The 20,317-nt window shown below is 42.1% G+C and overlaps 1 protein-coding gene across 9 annotated transcripts; it reads left to right on the top strand.

The window, feature by feature from the left end:
• Positions 1-1,491: 1,491 nt before the first annotated feature.
• Positions 1,492-19,703, top strand: HNRNPA3 (heterogeneous nuclear ribonucleoprotein A3). 9 transcript variants are annotated; one of them, XR_012081219.2, is made up of 15 exons: positions 1,492-1,626; positions 5,431-5,531; positions 9,611-9,733; positions 9,941-10,087; positions 10,211-10,421; positions 11,722-11,811; positions 11,911-12,003; positions 12,093-12,176; positions 13,807-13,944; positions 15,009-15,134; positions 15,218-15,287; positions 18,120-18,290; positions 18,722-18,801; positions 19,251-19,343; positions 19,520-19,703. XR_012081219.2 is itself a non-coding variant. In XM_072980550.2 (12 exons), exons 2-11 carry the CDS (start codon positions 5,469-5,471, stop codon positions 15,268-15,270), a joined length of 1,128 nt encoding a protein of 375 aa, XP_072836651.2. In that variant the 5' UTR covers positions 1,492-1,626; positions 5,431-5,468; the 3' UTR covers positions 15,271-15,287; positions 15,372-16,298. The 9 variants fall into 9 exon arrangements, 4 of the variants coding, with proteins under 4 accessions (XP_072836651.2, XP_072836685.2, XP_072836671.2 ...); XR_013545506.1 differs by lacking the exon at positions 5,431-5,531 and having other exon boundaries at positions 19,251-19,360; XR_012081228.2 differs by lacking the exon at positions 19,251-19,343.
• Positions 19,704-20,317: the final 614 nt, after the last annotated feature.

Raw genomic sequence — 20,317 nt, 5'->3', positions numbered from 1 at the left:
AGGGAGTTCTGCTGGTGGACTACCTCCAACAGGGTTCAACCATCAGTGCAAAATATTAGTGTGCTTTATTGACGAAGTTGAGGCAAAACATCAAGGAAAAACGTCGAGGAAAGCTCTCCAAAGGTGTCATCCTGTTTCATGACATCTCATCACACAGTGCAGGTGAAACAATGGCAAAACTGACATCCTTAGGCTTTCAGGTGATGCCCCATCCATCCTATTCTCCCGACCTGGCTCTTTCTATTATCTGTTCCTCAAACTCAAAAAACACCTAAAGGGACGATTTGGGAGTGTTCTGGAGGCAACTAATGCCGCAAATGAGTGGCTACACCAACAGTCAGAAGAATTTTATTTGCAGGGACTTAAGAAGCTGCAGGACAGATGTCGCAAGTCTATTGACTTCCTGGGGGAATATGTAGAATAGTGTGGCAGTTACAGCTTCCTACCTCAATTTTCTTCTGGGAAAAGCTCAATAATCAGCAGCCCCTGGTATTGTATCAGGAATTTCCTACCAACTCTCCTCAGACTCAAGAAGCTACTTGGATGAGTAGGGAAACTTTTCAACCAAGTAAGAAAGAAGTCCAGTTGCCATGACTCAATTTCCAGAAAACCAAAGGGAAATGGGAAGTGTGCTCGAAGGCTTTCAAGGCCAGGATATGATGGTGGTTGTGGGTTGTTCAGGCTGTTTGGCCGTGCTCTGGAGGTTTTTCTTCCTAACTTTTCACCAAGCTCTGTAATCGGCATCTTCAGAGGGCAGGAGCTATAATTATGTCTGTGAACCAGAGCCTGGTGAAACATTCAGAAGAAAAACCTCCAGAGAACAGCCAAACAGCCCCAAAAACCCCACACCCACTATAATAAATGGGAAGGTTGGGACTGAGAGCAGCCCCATTCTCCTCCTGCCTTCCACTCTTGGCACAAGCCCCTCTCAGAAAAGGATAGAAGTTGAAGCCGTGGCAGTTCCAAGAGGTCTCATGAGAGCCCAAAGTACCTCAGAAAGAGGAACAAGCAAGCCCGCTGGACAAGAGCCTTTCCTACGTAAGGACCAGAGGAAGTTGCTGCGCACCCACTGACAAACGAGCAACGTGCGTTCACTCTCTTGAGGCAAAACGGGGAACGTTCCCTTCCAGGGCGACGAATATAACGACCCCCCCCCGAGCAGTGAGGCAGAGGCACGCTCTGGGTCCATGAGCAGATACTTTACTGTGGGTAGGTAGTGGGGGGGAGAGAAAAACATCTTCTCATGGACCCAGAGCTTTCCTCTACCCCACTTGATGGCTGTTAATAAACGAATTAGGCTGAATTGAGGCCACGCAGAGAAGGGGGAGCGAACAACGTTCCTCCCCCATAATGAACGAGAGCGCGCGCCTCCCCGCCTCGAAGAGAAATTTCTCTCCACACCGCACGGAAGCGCGTGCACGGCACTACGTTCCAACCCCCCCCCCTCCGCACTTGCGACGCAGTTCATTCGCTGTTCTCCCCCCCCCTTGGCTCGAGAGCCTGTGCCTTCCACTTACGTCACGTGCCCTGGTTCTGGCCCCGCCCCTCCCTTCCTGCCTCCCTCTCTCTCTCTCGACTCCATATTGAGGCTGAAGGAAGCGCTAAAAATTCTTTCACAAAATGGAGGTAACGACGATCGGCGTTGCGCGGGAAAAGAGGCGGGCGGCGGGGCTCGCGACAGCGGCGGCGGGCGGGGCACTTCGGGGCGCGCGGTAGGGAGGGTGCTTTGGCTGCCGCCGCTCTGGGCTTTTCTTCCTTCCTGGATTCCCGTGGCCGCCGGGCCGTCCTCCGTAATGGCGCAGCGAGGACGGCGGTAATGGCGGGTCGGGAGAGGCCTCCACGGGGGCCCCGCGTCGAGCGAGAGCGGCCGAGGCAGCTCTTGTCGCCTCGCTGGGCCTTTGCCGAGCTTGAACCGGCGGCGGCTTCTGTTAAACTTGTACTACCATGAATGAACAGGGCTAAAACCCAGTCAGTTGTGGCGGATTTAGCCATTAATAGGACCCGGAAATACCCGGAAAAGTTAAATCCTTTATATTGGATTCCCTCCTCCCATTTGTCTGTTGGAATGATATATTTCTGCCTTTCATTTCTACTTATTAAAAATAAAAATAACCAGCAACAGCAGGAAGTATAGATTCCCCCCCCCACACATGTAGCGGCAGAAGGGCTAAAATGAACAGCCTTCCCTACGAGCAATCGTGTTACGTGGCCTTTAGACACATTCTCGCCTCACACTGTGGAAACGTTTTCCCGTACAAACAGATTTGGGAGTAAGTTCTATATGATTGCTGAGTCTTCAGTCCATTATTACAGTATATGGTAAACCCAGTAAGACTTATATAATTTCGGGAGTGGTTGTCCATAGTTTAATGGAGCAAACCTGTTATATCTGACATGTGTAAACTAATCAAATTTCATATCAAGATTGTGAAGTATGTTTTCCCTTCAAATTTAACTACAGTATGTCTCAGATTTTTTTAAAATGGAAAAGTGAATGGATTCTCCCAAAATATTCAGCTTTCCTGCAAATTACTGATTAAAAGCTGTGCAGGTCTAGACCTGAAGACTACAGGATAGAACATATTTGCTAAATTAACCCTAGGCAGTAAACATTGCTGTCTGTTCATGAGTAAACCCTATATTATTCAGAAAGATTACTTCCTAGCAGGTGTAACAAAATCATTTTGTTCTGATAAATACTTCCTAATAAGCTATGCAGAGTTTAGGCACATTGCATCTACCATATTAAATACTTGACAGTACTGTACTATGACATAAGCACTTTGCATGCAAAAATAATTTATTTTTTATTTCAGCATTATTTTATTTAGTAAGCAACCTTCTCAAATAGAAATCCATATATGTAAAGAGGATTTGTACATTGTTTCTGACAAGAAATGCTTGTTCCTGCTGATCTTGAGATTCTTGTTGGGCTACTTGCTCAAACCAGTTGTGCGGGGTCTGTTCTGGCTTAATCTTACGCACTCTCCTAAAGCTGGCTTTCTTTATATCTTTGCTTATCTAAGCTGGATGTTAAGGGTGTAGATCAGCTAGTGAGGCTCCTGTGTTTCCCACAGTTGTAAAAGGATCAGAGGGATAGTTTTGGATGGACGACCTTGCTTTGGTAGAAGTGAAAGCTGCCCACATAAGCAGATAAACCCATAATATTAACCTGGTTGGATAGCAGTACTGTAGTCCCGTTTTGCCATAATAAAACAGAGGAACATATATAAGAATCCCTATTTTGGTAAAACAGAGTCCTTTAAAAAAGTAAAATTTAAGAATATTTGAAAACATCTGTGCATGCAGCTCACTGACAGATAGGGGCACCTGCATGCATTTGAGTACTGAATTTGATCCAAGAAAAGTATCTGAGACATAATTTTTGCAGACTGACCTTCACTGCAACCAGAATGATGTTTTGCATGGAGGATTTGGGGGTAGTTCTCCATACCAGGCTCAGATCTGCTTCTGTTTGTAATTTTAATTGGATTAACACATTCTAGGGCCCTCTGAGCAACTCTTACTGCAGTCCCTCCCTCCATCTGCTTGGAGGGCTAGAATAGCTGGGAATTGCTGCACAATCGTTGTGTGCCAATCAGTTTAGCACAAGGGAGCGGCGGCATTCCTGGTTTTTCCTTTGCTGCTGTCTCAGTGACAAGCTGCATAGCAATGGGTTGTATTAGAACAGTTGTAAAACCTGGGGGCCTGAGACCTCGTTGGCTGGCTGGACAGCTCAGTGGTTTAGAGATCCGGCTGCAGAGCCAGAGGTCGGGAGTTCGATTCCCAACTCCCTCCCCCCCCCCCGCGTGCCTCCTTGAGTGGCCTTTGGGCAAGCTGCACAGTCCCAGGGCGCTCCCAGAAGCCCCCTAGAGTGGTCGAAATGACTAGATAGGCGGGGTATAAATACAATAAATAAATAGCAGGAAGGATCAACTTCTTCTGTATCTAGAAAGCCCCAGAAAGGGTCGTCGTGAGTCGAATTGATTCGAGGGCTTGCAGTTCTCATTACTGTATAAAGACCCCCTCGGGGAGAGTATGTGATTGAAAGGCCCCTGTGGAGTTGACGCGGCTCCTCACATCCACCCTTCCCGATGATTTTCAGAAAGGAGCTGATGCATGTGCAAGGCCCATTTTGAGTGTGGAGTCGAATGATTAGGACGTATCCGAGCAAATGAGCCCCGAGGGAGAATGAGGAGGTTCTCTTTTTTTTTTTTAAGGTTACTCGTATGTTACATTGAAAAGGGAAGCGTGGTTCCCCCCCCCCCCCAAAAAAATGTATTTGGTCCGGGGAAGACTGCGCTCTCATTTGCCTCGGGTGGCTTTGGGAAATTTTCGTTTCAGAAGAGGTGGCCAGCCAGAACAAAAGTTTGAAAAATGAGGAAGCCGTTAAACACGACCTCCGTACATTTAAAAATGGAGGTGAACGCTTCCATTAAAAAACAGCAGTTCGTCTTCAAGGAGCCACAACGTTGTTGGCTTCTTCATTTTTGATTTTTTGTTTTGTTTTTTGTTCTGGCAAGTGGCTTTCCAAGGGGAAGTCTAGCTAGCGAGGAGGCCGCCCCTTTCCTAGGGGAGACTAGGCTCTCGCCTCCCGCGCACGTTGAGTTCCCAGAAGCCCTGGGCCCCGTAGTCGTTGGAGCGCGGGAGCTTCAGGTCTTAAGGCCCCGGATGTCTCGCGGGCGCCTGGAGAAGGAGGAGGACGAGAGCGAGCCGCGCGCGCCTTGGACGCGCTCGGAAGGAAGGGAGGAGCCTCACGCGCAGGTGGCGGCGGGTGAAAGCGCTCGGGAGCAGGGGCGGGAGGGGCGCGCGCACCGCTGCGGCCTTGTGCAGACGCGTGCAGGGAGAGAAGCGGAGGGCCGGGGTGGATGCCTCCTCCTGCAGGGGCCATTTGCTTAACCTACGCGAATAAATAGACTGGCTGCGAATGCCCCCAGCCTGCACGGGGAGGAAGGGCTTGAGTCAAGCAAGTGTCAGGTATTGCATGCATTGGGACAGAGTCCCCTGGCAGCCATTCTGGATACCAGCCTTTATAGCTGGTAACGGGGAATAAGTGTGCGTCCCTGCTGTAGAGGGGCTGTCTCCTCCCCCTGCCCGCCCGTCCGCCCTCCTTTTCCTTGCAAGATTGCCTTCACCGAATTACCAGACGGTATAGCTGGCTGACTTCTCCAGGTGTTGCCTTTTCTAGCTAGCTGCTGCTTGTAACTCGGTGCTTCATAAATCTACAAATGTATTTTGACAACAGATTGCTTGACAACAAAATGCCCTCCTCCCTTATTGCCTCAGTCTCTTGTAGGATGCCATCCTTTTAAGCTTAGACTAAAATAGTTCCCATTTGTTTGCTCCACTGCAGCTTAGAACATTATTTTGTATGAGAGTAAAGAAACCTTTCCAGGATCGGGTAAATTACTCGTGCTACTTGTTATCTAGGTTAAGAGAAGCAACTGAGTCAGAACACCCTTCTCAAAATGGCGTGTAAAGAGGAGAGAGAGGCTGAAGATTACAAGAGGAGGGGAAGAAGATCTTCACAGGTGGAATGCTTTATTTTTCTAGTTTCCTTTTTATGCGTAAATAGGGAGGATTCTTGCTTGCTGCTGCTTTGGTCACTCCATGTGGGGTTTACACCTCACATTGCACTATCTTTCCTGCTGACTTTCAAAAGAGTATATTTTGCTTTTCATTCCCCACACTGGTTTGGTAAGCTTGTAGTAAGCTTATAGCTAACAGGTCTGTGTCTAACGAGTAATATTAACATGAAAGGAAGAACTTGAAAACTGGTACATTAATAAATCTAAAATCATATACTAATCAAGTTACAGAAATAGACACTTAAGTAAGGAGTTAATTTAAAGATAGGGCAAATTTGTTTTTGTAATGTGCTGCCAAGTCAAAACTAATTTATGGTTTCCAAGGTAAGTGAGATATTTTTAAGTAGTGGCTTTACCAGTTCTCCTCTCCTAGTGAATTTCCATATCTGAACATGGATTTGAATCCACACCCCACTGAGTCCTAGCCCATTGCTCGGTCAATCCACTACACCAGTGGTTCTTAACCTTTGTTACTCAGGTGTTTTTGAACTGCAACTCCCAGAAACCCCAGCTAGCAGAGCTGATGGTGAAGGCTTCTGGGAGCTGCAGTCCAAAAACATCTAAGTAACAAAGGTTAAGAACCAGTGCACTACATCACACTGGGTATCCTGAATTGGGAAGGGTCCAGTTCTCACGTAAAAGATAACTGTGCTTTATCAGTTCAGACTACTGGTGGATGGGACAGTGGTTGTATTATTGAATACAAAGACGCTCTGGATACAAAACTAGTATGTCTGGGGTAAGAGTTTAGTATCCTGTAAGGAGGGGCGTTATGCTGCACGAGTTTGCACTTGTCCCACAGGCTAAAATGATGCAGCTCAGATATAAGTTTTTTTTTTTAAAAAAAATCTCATTGAGAACTAGGCCATGTGCAACTAACTAATCAGTGGGCTGATTGGTTCCATCTAGTTCTATTTTTAATGCTTTATGCATTGTTTTAGAGATATTGTTTTTAAAATGAATTGTATTGACATATTAGCAATGATTTTTAACAACTGCAGCTGTCAAGGAAAGCAACAAACTTACATGGAACCATACTAGGCACTTGAACATAAGAAATTCAAAACACTCAAAGAGAGCCAAATAGGGAAGTAATCAAAAGTTAGCCTTGTATTAACTTAAAGTGGCAGATGTCAGAATCCTAAGCTTCTGAGTTCCTTTGCCTTAATAGAACCTACTGTCCTTTCTGTCTAGATCTAGATCACTTTCTTCTTCACCTTCCCACCTCCCCCACTCCAGTTTTTTTTTTTTTAAACTGGTATCCCACCTGATAACAGTCACCTAAATGGTTGCTCGTATTCTGTGGAGTTTGCTGTATCCTGATTTTAAATTTTGTATGATGAGGTTGTAAGGGGCCACAACATTGCTTCTTTTTTTGTGGGGCAGAACTACCCAATGCATTCTGTAAGAACTACAGACATTTTTTGTAGAAGGAAAAACAAGGAAAAAATAGCTGACTACCTGTTACTAAAATGACCTAACCTCCCTTGCAGACATACAGCAGGAGGGTAGGAACAAAAGGCTGTAATCTGTTCTGCACTTTGGGATTACACCTTATGAACCTTCTCAGAAAGCTAAAAGATTTAGCTTGGCTATCAGAGCTAGCCAAAATATTTATTATTTGTTTATTTAAAACATTTACCTCACCTTTCTCCTCAAAAAGAGTGCAAGGCAGCTTATAACATTAAAACACAACTTTAAAAGCTAAATACGGTACATTGTTCTAATAAGGGCTTCCCATCCTCCAGCTTTTTTCTGCTCCATTTGGCATCTGGTTTCTTTTATTCAGGTATTATGAGGTACTCCTAATACTCCAAAAAAGTTGCTGAGCCAAATGTTGTGTTCCTGATTCTTAAAGCCTCTTGTCAAAGAGGCAGATAGGCCTAACTTTAAAATTTCTTATGCAGACAAAATACAGTGGTGCCTCGCATAGCGAGGTTAATCCGTTCCGGATTAACCTTCGCTATAGCGAAACTTCGCTGAATGGGACAGTGAAAGCCATTGGAACGCATTAAACATCGTTTAATCCGTTCCAAAAGGCTCCTTTACTCACTGTTCAGCGAGGTTTCCTATGGCCGGCAGCCATTTTCGCGCCCTCGTTAAGCGAGGGGAGGGTGCAAAAACGCTGCGCGTGGCCATTTTGTCCGCCGAACAGCTGATCGTCGGGGCTTCGTTTTGCAAAGATCGGTAAGCGAAACGCTTACCGATCTTCGTAAAGCAATTTTCGCCCTATCTAAACGACGTTGAGCAATCGCATTGGCGATCCAAAAAAACGGATCGTTATGCGATTTCGTCGTTATATGGTGCGCTCGTTAAGCGAGCCACCACTGTACCTTGCCTCATTTGAAGAAATCTGTTTCTTCAGATACAGTTAAGTATCTCAATGTATTAATTCTCAAAAATCATACTCCTGTTATAAAAAGTGATTGTGGAATATAAAAAAATATTGTTGCCATCAGAAAAACAGGATAGATTGCAGTATCTCACCCAATGTTCCCCCTAAGGCACGCAGCCAAGCTGGAGTTTTTGCCCGTTAAGTTTCTGGTTGTGGCTAGAATCCCTTTTGCAGGGGGCAGAGCCTCCATGCAGCACTTGGGGAAAATTAGAGGGACCGTTGATCACCTGTTATGGAGGGTGAAGTTCTGAACTTCATCCAGTCTCGTACAGTATATGTTTCTAACCTTGCACGAAACTGTTCTGTGCACAAGTTCCACCATTTCCACAAGAGAGAATTCACTGTAAACTTCTGAACAAGTGGAAGCTTCTGTTGGGTCCAACAGAGCAATCTCCACCTTCCCTAGTTGCAGGCTAGGGAGTGGAGGAGCAATTTCCTAGCACTCTAACCATGGACCCTCCACATTTGTAAACAGGATTCTGGCCTTCACGAGGTGAGGGGAACAGAAAGGAGAATGATTATGTTCTTCCTTTCTGTGAAATTAGAAGTAGTACATCTATTTGTTGGCTTTAAAATAAGGTTCACATCTAGTTTCTTCATGTAACAAAATATGCAGTTTCTACATGTGTTAATGCACCTGAGGGATTCTATGACTAATAGTTATCCACATCCTGCGCACTTAGTATGAATGTGCTGTAAAACTATATTGTCAGCAGTATCCCTAGCATGTAGAGTACAAAAGAAAAGAGATACTGTATAAAAATTGAAAGTCTGCTTTGATGGACTGAAATACATTATCTTGAGTGTAGAGTGACATTTGCCTGGCTACATTGCCTTTACCTGTGCAGGGACACACCCTGTGTCATATTTTAACATTTTTTTCAGTTATGCTAGATACTTGGCCAGTGCACTGAGATGCAATTGTGCATGTATTGATTCAGAAGTAAGTAGTTGAGTCTTTGAGCCTTACTCTTTGCCAAGTGTATATAGAATTGCAATCCAAGACTGCAATTATATATAAATTCTTGCTTATAAAGCACCTTAAGCATTGACTGAAATATTGTTGCTTGGTGTAATTGGGACCAGAGTAGACCTACTGAGTCAACTCCTCCCTAAGTTCCATTGATTTAACTGGTCCTTGCCTGGTTGTGACTTACTACGCTGAAGTAAGTTGCCACTAAAGTGAGCCTATTTGAATAAACGGAGCATGTGTAGGAGTTGATTCACCAAATCTGCACTGATTCAGTGGGCCTGCTGTACTGAAACTTGCTAAGCTAAACAGCAGGGCTTCAGACTTTGTGGGATTTAACTTATGCATTAAAAAATAAGCATTATATGGCTGCACCGCATGATTGCATTATGTCCATATTTTACTGAGGAGTGACTTGCTGGTTCTCTTGTTTTTGAGTGCTGTCTGTCAGTGGAAAGGTAGAATATAAGTGTAATAAATAAAACCAGATTCTAGCTAATCTTTATCAGTTCAAGTGTTTATTACATTGTATTCAAGTTGATAGTGAAATGCAGTAATTTTCTGCCTCTTGACAGTAAATTGTGGGAATGCAGATGGATGAACTTCTTCTCAATCATATGTATCTAGCGCAGCACATTGACACTTTCCTTCTTTCAGGGCCATGATCCTAAGGAACCAGAACAATTGAGAAAGCTGTTTATTGGCGGTCTGAGCTTTGAAACTACAGACGATAGCTTAAGAGAACACTTTGAAAAATGGGGCACGCTCACAGACTGTGTGGTGAGTGATCATAAAAGCATTCAGTAACAGCAGCAGAACATGCAAAATAACTGTACAGCTGAACAGTACAGTCCTGTCTGGGTTTTCTTGGAAACAAGTCCCACTTTTTTCAGTGGACTTATTCCCTAGTCAATATGTGTATGAGTACAGCATACACAAACAAATCAGTCCAAATTTAGTATTATGTGTATTTCAATTTCCTTACAGGTGATGAGAGATCCACAGACAAAACGTTCTCGCGGCTTTGGTTTCGTGACATACTCCTGTGTGGAAGAGGTGGATGCTTCCATGGCAGCTCGGCCCCACAAGGTTGATGGCCGTGTGGTGGAACCAAAAAGAGCAGTTTCTAGAGAAGTAAGTGGACTACTGGATTTGTTGAGCCTTGATTGAAAGATTGTAAACAACTTGTGTTTTTAATTTTTTTTAATTTTTGTTTTTGGAAGACTGAAAGACTAAATGTGACTTGGAATTTTATAGGATTCTGTGAAGCCTGGTGCCCATTTAACAGTGAAGAAAATATTTGTGGGAGGCATTAAAGAAGATACAGAAGAATATCATTTAAGAGATTATTTTGAAAAATATGGCAAAATCGAAACCATAGAAGTAATGGAAGACAGGCAGAGTGGAAAGAAAAGAGGGTTTGCCTTTGTAACTTTTGATGATCATGATACAGTTGACAAAATTGTTGGTATGTGATTTTTTATAAATGCCTACATCTCTTTGAGATTGGTGTAGAAATAAGGCCATTAAAATTAATATTTTAATCATCTTTTAATGCACTGAATGTAGTGCTTGTACCAGAGGAGGCTTTGTTTACACACCCATGTCCACACAGAGTTTTTGGAATGGCTTTCTTAGCCTCAGTCTTAGAAAACTCTAGGGGATTTAATGACTTCTCCATTTCCTGTATTTAAATTTGTTATTTGTCGTTATGTAATAGTCTCTGTTCTTAGCATTGTTTTGTTTACTCACCTGCCTATCCAGATGTACCCATGCTGTGTCCCCAAGTAAGATCTAGCTAGCTACTTCCTTTTCTTTTCCCCCACTTGATTTGGTCAGGTCCTCCTTCCCATCAGGTAGAGCCTTTTGCTGCTTCTCAGTGGTCTCAGCTGTCCTCAGATTGATTGAATGTATTTCCCAAACAGTGGACTACCTCATCAAAACAGCTTGAAAACTGATTTCTCCAACACAAGATCCAAAGTACTCAGGAGCAGGTCAAGGTTGTAGAATGTCCTAAAGAAAGGGCTTTCAGAAATGACCCCCCCCTCCCCAAAAGGTCTTGATCCTGTCACTAAGTTGGATCCCCTGTTGCATTATAAGGAGGACATTCTTATCCAAAACTGGGAAAGAGAAGCTTGTGGGTTGCATTTTGGATTTTCCCCATAGTTTGAGTACTGTCTGAATTGAACTGGGTCATGCGTACTTTAGGAAGCTCCTTCTCCCATCTGTACAATCCTTCCCTCCCTCACACACACACAGAGGGAGATGATGTTGCTACTGTACCATGTTCTTTTCTCATGAGAAATGAGAGTAATAGGGATAAAGAGCAGGGTTATCTGCTTATTGTTATATGTTGTATGGAACATCCTGCCCAGGGAGTCCCCAGAAATATGTGCTCTCCTCTGCCAATTAGTTTTCATCTCTTCCCCAAGATTTCTCATTCTTGGCTGACATTTATTCTTGTTGAGTTCTTTATTTCAATGCCATTGTTAATTGCTTTTGTTCTGCATTATTTTTTGTATGTGTTATCTTTATGGACTATAAAAAGGAAATCTGTCAGTCTAAATCAATGGTTCCCAGCCTTGGGTAACCCAGGTGTTCTTGGATTGCAATTCCCACAAGTCTTCACCACCAGCTGTGCAGGCCAGGGGTTTCTGGGAACTGTAGTCCAAGAACACCTGGGATACCCAAGGTTATCGCAGATTATTAATCTGAATAATAATACTACTGTGCCAGTGAGTTATTAATAACTTCAAAACTTCTTTTAGTCCAGAAATACCACACTATAAATGGACATAACTGTGAGGTGAAGAAAGCTCTCTCTAAGCAAGAAATGCAGACTGCCACTTCTCAGAGAAGTAAGTTTGTTACAGCACAGTTATGACGGCGATGATCGTAACTAGGTTTTTAAACATTGTGAGGCATTCACTGTTCATCCTTATCCCTCACCCTTTTAGGTCGTGGTAGCAGTTCAGGCAGTTTTGTCAGTCGTGGGAACTTTGGCAGCAGTGGTGGAAGTTATGGCAGAGGTGGAGGTTTTGGTGGCCGAGGTAAATGTTTACCATTTTGTGCCTCTTTTCAAGAATACTGCCTTGAAATATGGTACATTCTAGTTCCTAACACTTTTGTTATGATTTAGGAGGCTACAGTGGTGGCGGCGGCGGCGGCAGTGGCAGCAGAGGAAATTTCGGGAGTGGTGATGGATACAATGGCTTTGGTGATGGTAAGTCAACAGGGCTAGTATCACTAGGATGAAACCTAACTTGGCAGGGAACAAAGCTCCTGTGGCAAAAGATCTTTAAATGTAGCTAACACTTTGGATCTGGCTGAATTCTAACAGTATTGTAACAGAAGGGAGTGTCGTAGTACAGTAGTTGTACTGCAGTCTAGCTTCTGCTCATGATCTGAGTTCAGTCTTAACGGGTTGAGATAGCTACTCAAGATTGATTTCCATCCTTTCTAGGTCAGTAAATTTGAGTACCTAGCTTGCTCAGTGGCAAGAGGCAATGAGTATCTATAATTACATTGTAAACTACCTAGAGTACTTCAACCTCTGTGGGATGGTATAAAAGCAGCACTGTGATGTTTACCCATGTGGTCCCTGCTTGCTTCACCAAACAATGAGCTCACTGAGTATCCCAACATGTTCTTCACCTCACTGCCACCAGTTGATCTCTTTACCAACTATGTTTGCTATGAAAGACTGAGGTCCATTCACTACTTAACTTTGAAATATAAACAGGTTTATTGATCACAAGTTGTTTTAGGAATAGTTTTTACGCACATTCTTAAAGTTATACAAAGCTTCAGTATTTTCCTTTAACCTTTTCTATCTTACCTAATACAGATAACACTCTTGACTATTAGCTCCTTAAATTCTTTCTCTGCCTCAAACCCAAACTGCCTTCCTTTCTCTTCAGATCTTTCTCTCTCTCCTCTCTCAGCTCTGTCTAAGTCCATCTGGCTATGGCCCCCCTTTTTATCTAGCTGACTCTGCCTCCCAACAGCTTTCAGTGGTACATGCAAATAATCTTCTACCTGAGCCAAAGCAGGGTGATCGCCACAAGCACACCTTGCTTTGCTTTAACAACACTATGAAAGGAAAACAGATAAATGATAAAAGTTCAGTTATTTAGAAATTTGGGTTCAGATTATCATGGTCTCATTGTAATTGATGGCATCAGTTGTATTATAAAAGTACAGTTTAGTTTGGATCCAGCCTAGTGGTTAGAACAGCCACGTAAACTGAATTCTGCTTAAAATGTATTACTGTGGGTGGAAGCTAATCCTTCCTTGGCTCCCTGAAAATCTATTCCAATATTTCCTTAGGCCCCCTGAAAGCTCATGAGTTAAGAGGTAAGCTCTAAGAGGGTTTTGTGGGCTTGAAAGGCGACTTGGCAAAAATAACCTCTCTCGCCCCTGCCCTTCTGCAGTTGGGACTCTCCCCTGGGCCAGAGTCCTTTCCGTGAGCCGGCCCTTAATTATTTACAAGGAATGGTTTCTGTTTCATTTGGACTTCATGACCCACTGTCAGCATGTTCCATAAGGATAGACACCCTTCCCTATCCTGGATCCTTCCAAATGGTTTTGGGCTAGCCAGTGTGGCCAAGTGGTGAGAGATAACGGAAATTACAGGCTGTAACACTTGGAAAGGCAAGGTTGGGGAAGTTAAAATCACCTTTGCTGGGAGTTTTCGATTAGGATGACTTGTTTGGAAGCCGTCATGTTGGCATCTACCTTTTGGTAGTATTCTCTCTCTAAAGCAGTAGTAGAAATTGCCAGCATTGCCTGTCATTGCTTTGAGATTTGTCACAGATACGATCACTTGTGTTACTTCTAATTGATGTCTCAAGGTGGAAGCTATGGAGGAAGCCCTGGATATGGTAGCAGAGGTGGTTACGGTGGCAGCCCAAGCTATGGAAACCCAGGTGGTGGATATGGTGGAGGAGGTGGAGGCTATGATGGTTACAATGAAGGAGGAAGCTTTGGTGGTAAGGATCCTGAACTACCTATGTACACATGTAACTTACAGCTATATTTCTCGTAGCAGATGAAAAATGGCAGATCTTCAAAATATGCTGTAATGTAATCATAATTATTGTTACATAGTGTTAAGTTTGAGTGAATTCTAGGTTGAACAAATGCCCTCCGTCTCCTGAAATCTGAGTGATGTGAAAAATACATGAGAAAGCTTTATGTTTTTTTCCTCCAGGGCACGTCTATAGGTTGCTCATATTTAAAGGAATAAAGTATGCTGCTAATAAGGCAAACATACGTACCTAAAATCTTTAAAAATTCATGAAGAAAATAATATAACTTATAGGCCAGAATCTTAACATTTTGAGAGTCCTGGGTATCTAGCTATCTTTGTCTGTTCTTCTCCAAAAATACCTTGTCAGTAAAAGAAACCAGAATGGCTAATGATTGCTATTTCACACATTTACTATATAGAAAGGGGAGCCCCATCTATTCATGTTGTTTCTGTGCAGTCCACAGATCTGGTAAGCATTGATGACATCTGGCAGCCTGTCACTTCTAGGGTGTTGGGTTGGAAGTCATATTTTCAGGGCCACATCTCTATTTGGTAATTTTTGAAAAATAAATAGGTCACTCATGCACACCATTTTTAGAAATTTTGACCTAGGTTAAGTTGAAGATGCTTAAAATTTTTTAAATGTTTGAAATATGTCAGAATTTTTGATGAAATTATTTGGAAGAAGAGTAAGATAATGTTGAGGATACTTTCCCAAGGCTGGCAAAAAATTAACTAATTTTTCTCTGTCTTTGTTGGATAATTGAGTAGGAAGAAAATTATTTGTGTGCATATTAAATGCTCATCAGCCACTAGTAATTCATTAGGGCTTTGACTATATCCAGTCAGTTGATGTCCTTTTCTTGTACAATGTCCAGAATCCTGTAACTTGTGTTGTCTGCTAAAGTGTATTTGGGACTGCTTAGTTTATTTAATCTGAATTTTCAATAGTGCATTTAAAACCTGCTTCTGGAACAATTTATGATTTAAGTGGTAAACATGAAATTAAAATTCTGTTCCCAGGCAGTTACGGTGGCAGTGGAAGCTATAATGACTTTGGCAATTATAGTGGACAGCAGGCCTCAAGCTACGGTCCCATCAAAGGAGGAGGCAGCTTCAGTGGCAGAAGCTCGGGCAGTCCTTATGGTGGTAAATACAACATTAAAATAGAAATTTGTCTAGCATGCTTTAAGGATCTATAGACTTAAGGAGTCAAAACTTTGTTTTTACAGGTGGATATGGATCAGGAGGAGGAAGTGGTGGTTATGGTGGGCGAAGATTCTAAAAACAGCCAGGATCTGGGTAGGTATGCTACCAATATCTGTTATATATGAAGATTGCAACGTTTCATTGAGAGTAATCTTTGTCTTATCCTATATTCAACAGGCTGCAGTTCTTAGCAGGAGAGAGCGAGGAATTGTCAGGAAAGCTGCAGGTTACTTTGAGACAGTCGTCCCAAATGAATTAGAGGAACTGTAAAATCTACCACAGAAGGAGCGATGAACCATAGTCAGAAAAGTTACTGCAGCTTAAACAGGAGACCCTTCTTAAGGACTGTCATAGCCACAGTTTGCAAAGAGTGCAGCTATTGATTTAATGCAATGTAGTGTTTAGATGTACATTCCTGACTCTCTCTCTTTTTTTTAATTTGTTGTTGTAGTTTTGTCTTTTCTTCATAAATCAGGTATATTGCCCTGTAAATTTGTGGTAGTGGTATCAGGAATTAAAAATAACTGAGGAACTTTTAATTTTTTCAACACTTGTGTAGTTCAGTTTTTTTCTTACAAAAACTTCTTTAAATAAAGAAATGTAGTTTTAGGGTATATTCTTGCTAGGAACAGAATCAGTGCATTATAATCTGTATTAATTTAAACTATAGAAATGCTGAATCGTTTACAAATCTTAGTTTTTCTGCGTGTGTAACCAAATGAAATGAGTTCCACATGCAGACAGAGAGATGTTTTCATTAAAGCTTGCTTAGCTGTAATAATTAGGACTGAGTCATTTAAACCAGTGCTTGTGAAATATAAAAGGCTTTACTTTTGAATGAAAATCCCAGATAACTTCTGGTTTGTGCCTATTTTAATTTGTAGTCTTGTTTCTTAGCTTAAGTTTTAGTAAATAAGCTTTGAATGAGATCTTTTATAGCCTTATTCAGTTTGCCTCCTATTTTGTTGGTATGTGTAGGAGCTATATTAAGCACCGGCAGAACAAGTTTCTGCCTTTTATAACTATTGAGGCTTAATCCCACCCTGCCCCCATGGGAAACAGATTATGTTCACACACGTAATGGAATTAAAACTTTGAAGTCAATATTCTGGGTCTGTTACTTAGTTTGTAACTGTATAGTTTTATTTATATTTCTGCTCCTCAGAACATGGGTTCATTTGTAATGGTTAATATTATTACTGTGTGCAATTCTGTGTGCCCCCTTTATCTGACTGAAACTTGCAGCAAAGGGACAGTCCCCCTGATTTCTTTCTAAAGGAATAATGAGTAAACACGTACTTTTCACACACTTTCTAATGCCCCAAGCGTTGGCCTTGAAGGTGAAGTGAAAGCAGATCCAGCTGAAGGACACAATCTGGGATGAATGTATTACACTTGTCAGTAATGGAAATCCTGTAGCTGGAACTAAACCGATACTTCTGTGTGTCAGAATTTTGTGTTCCGTACTCTACTACGTTCACAACAGTGGATGTGGTTTACTCCTTCCTTTACCGAAATTTGTCTACAGCCATGTTCCCTAATAATCTGCTGTCCTCAATCTGATCAGACTTCTCTTTTAACTATTACCAGAGCAGTGCTTTCTGTCAATACACATCCTGAAGAGTAGGGCACAGTGAGTAGACGAAATATACTTGAATTTCTCACCTTGTTACTATTTTGCTAGACCAAAGAAACAGTATAAGGTAAACATGATTTCAGTATAGGAATGGATTCTTAGGGATTATAATATGTTGCTCAGACACAAGGCACACAGCCATGGTTGTTGGTATTTAATCACAGAGTACTGTGAATAAATCTCAAGCACAAGCCATTTGCTCAACAAGCTCAAAAACACTGATATATACCCATGAAGGTTCATAATATTACACGAGTGCATTTTAAGGTTGGAGTTTGGCCATTGGGCTCTGAGTGTGACCTTTATATTTTTAGGAAATTATGATCTTATTCCAAGAGGTGAAACTTGTTGAAAGAGCATCAGTTTGGTATTGTGGTGTGGAATGTTCACATGGCAGAATTGTACATACAAATTTGTTTGTATAAGGCTAGTTTAGATGGAAATATGGGAAGGACAGCTTATGGACCGTCAGGTCTTGGGGCTGTAGCTCCCTTCATTGATTTATTGCACTTATACACAGTCAGCTAATTAAAAACTATTTTACTTTTGACTCTGCCAGCTAGGGATATTGGGAGCTGTGGTTCAGCATCATCTGGAGGGCCTTAGGTTGCCCATTCTGATCTAAATCCTCTCTTCTAGATCTACTGTTTGGAGGGACAGAATTGGAGGGTGGATTAACGGACTGTTACCTGTTCTTCACAGAGGGTGGGAAATCTTGGTTGTACATTGAGGAAACGTTCTTCTAGTATATTAACCCATTTTGAAATTCTTGCAAGTTGACGGTTGTTGGTTTCAAGTGGCTTAGGCCTAGTTCTCTGTGAACGTGGAGAAGAGCAAGCAGAGGACAGTGATTAACCAGCTTTAAAGATTCTAGGATGTACCTTTTAGCCAAAGTGTGGATCAAAGGAGACTCAGACAGGACTTCAGCAGCCTATTGTGTATGTGGACAAGTCAGCATATTTACACAATGACGAGGCAGCAAGAGCAACAGCTTCAACTTCCAGAAAAGTGAAGGCATAAGATACTATGCTGATAGTGAGCAGCTTTCCAAAAGCTAGTTAAAATCTGCCCATCCCATCTGAAATGTCGAAGAAAGTCTAGCAAGAGTTCTTCACCAGTTGGAACCTCCTTGAGTCATAGCTACTTGAGTTGACCCAGAGTCATAGGTCTAGCATTTAGACCTGAAAGGAAGGGGAATAAGAATAGGTAAGGTTTGTCTCTAACACTTTTTATGAATTAAAATAATGCTCTTTTCTGAACGAGGTAAGAAAAGTCTCTTTGGCTTGCAGATTGTAGAAGAAACCGCTGCTTGATCAGAGGCAGATCTCTTTATCTTCTGGAAACCTCTTGGTTTGTTAAGGCTCTCTAATACAGTATTGAAATAGTGATGTGCCCATTAACAATATTCTGGGCTTTGAAAATCCAGCTTCTGTGGTGAAAACAAATTATGCAGATTTAAGGTGAGTGCCAATACTTTAATTCTATTTTGAAAGGGTAACCCCTACAGGATGACACTGAAATTCAAATCTGGCTGGTTTACAGATGATATTTAACATTTATAGTGCTCTGGTATGGGGTCCTCTTAGAATCATTGAAGAACTCTAGAAGATATCACTCAGCATTATTCATCCGTTCTGGACGGCACTGGGGATAATGGCCAAGGTACTGACTGACTTCCTGAGGATTCTGTCATCTTTTAACTACAGCAGCCGTGCTTTTGGAAGTGTAGGAAAGAGATTTATGTTGTTGACTCATTTTTAGAGAGGGAGAAACGTATGTGATTTTCTAGTGTCAATTTGGGGATTTCTAAGTAAATAATATGGTAAATTTGGGTATAGGAACTCAGGTGAGCAATATGGACTTTCTGATGGTAACGTTCTTAATTTCCCAGTTGCAGGAAGGAAGACCAGTCACTTGCTGGTGAGGAATTGAGCATATGGAGACTTTTCAAAATAAATGTCTTTCTTACAGGTAACAAATCTGTAAAAATGTACTTGAGTCCTCAAGAATTACCTAACCCAGCAAATGTTTAGGATATGATTTTTCCCTTATTTTTTTTCTGTGTGAGGTCTTCCTCTTACTAATAAGGGCAGGATCATGACTCCTGAACATCTACATCTGTTGAGCGCCTTCTCTGTCAGCATGGCATTCCCACTTAGATTCAGATAGAAAAACTGTCTTTCCTCTCGGGAGTCAATGTCATCACATGTAGTAGTACAAGCATCCAGTGCTGTGGACCAAGTCCTAATGAGACTTACTGAAAACCAGCTGTATGTAGCCGTTTGCTGTTCCAGGCATCTTAAGGGGCCAACTGTGCCTGTGGTCTACAAGGCCATGGTGATATGGTTATTTCAGCATTCTCTATCAGAAGAGAGGAGCAGGGTGAATGTGTGTCCATCTGTTTGTTTCTTCCTGCTCAGGCATCAGAGGCTGACTGGTAGTCTACAGTTAGGAAAGGAAAAGAAGATCTGAACTCCACACTCACTTGGCTCTTTTCCAAGACAACTGTGCAGGTCACTGTCAATTGCAAGTATGTTTGGGGGGTTAGAGAAGCAGTGGGAGGGGCAGGAAACTGCAAGGTAGTGAAGGCAGGGGAGAAATGTTTCTCTGTGAGCAGTTGGGAAGGCGGAGGTACTCCTAAGCTTACCATTGTTAATGCGCTGATTCTTAACTTTTTTCTGCTGTACAGGGTGACAGATGCAAGACAAACGTTACCTCTTCTTCATGGTGAAATAAAATGTGAAATCCCTAAGTGTAACAGAGAAGTAACTAATGGCTGTAACAGGAGAAATTGATTGTGGAGTTTGCTATCTCAAACCTGTTTTGATCAAAGTTTACAATAAAGTGCCATTATAAATTGGCAAATCTTTTTATTGGATGTTGTGGTTATCTCTACATCAGTGAAACGTTTTTAATTCCATACCATTTGTATTTGAAGAGCTTGGGTTTGGTGGTTGACTTGCCAAAACTCCATTGTTTGCACAAATTATACAGTCTTTGGTATGTTATAGCACATTTAATGTTGCTTCTTACCTCTTGACAAATAAGCTTCCTAAAATGTTTTTTTTTAAGTACAAACTAGAAAGTTCATGGATGTGTTTTAGTCATGTATTTTCTGTGCAAAATGTGATGGGCATCCCCTGGCTGAAATTCTACTGCATAGCTGTGCAAATAGTGTAATTTTTAGACACTAGTTCCTGCAAGTAAAAAAAATCTCCATAGGCATTATCTGTTGTACACTGAACTGCACAACATAGGAGACAACGGGTAGTGTCTAGAGATTTCTCAGCTCACGGCAATTCACTTCCATAAATTGTCATTGGCATGAAATACCGTTTCCCTGAAAATAAGCCTAGTATGATTTTTTCAGGATGCTCGTAATATAAACCCTATTCCAAGAATAAGCCCTAGTTAAGTGAAACCTCACCCTCCATCATTGTGCAGCAACAAGAAGACGACAGGACTGTATTTGAATAAATGTAGATTG

Source organism: Pogona vitticeps, chromosome 1 (genome assembly GCF_051106095.1).
Source record: "Pogona vitticeps strain Pit_001003342236 chromosome 1, PviZW2.1, whole genome shotgun sequence".
NCBI classification, from domain to species: Eukaryota; Metazoa; Chordata; class Lepidosauria; order Squamata; family Agamidae; genus Pogona; species Pogona vitticeps.
Note: the sequence above shows the minus strand (reverse complement) of the source record. Positions and strands in the feature narration are given on the sequence as shown.

What these genes read in the sequence shown, in the direction of transcription:
- HNRNPA3 (XM_072980550.2), top strand. Translation starts at nt 5,469, where the DNA reads ATGGCGTGTAAAGAGGAGAGAGAGGCTGAAGATTACAAGAGGAGGGGA. An exon ending in GACTGCCACTTCTCAGAGAA is followed by an intron (nt 11,812 to 11,910) that starts GTAAGTTTGTTA and finishes TCACCCTTTTAG; the next exon opens with GTCGTGGTAGCAGTTCAGGC. An exon ending in TGGAGGTTTTGGTGGCCGAG is followed by an intron (nt 12,004 to 12,092) that starts GTAAATGTTTAC and finishes GTTATGATTTAG; the next exon opens with GAGGCTACAGTGGTGGCGGC.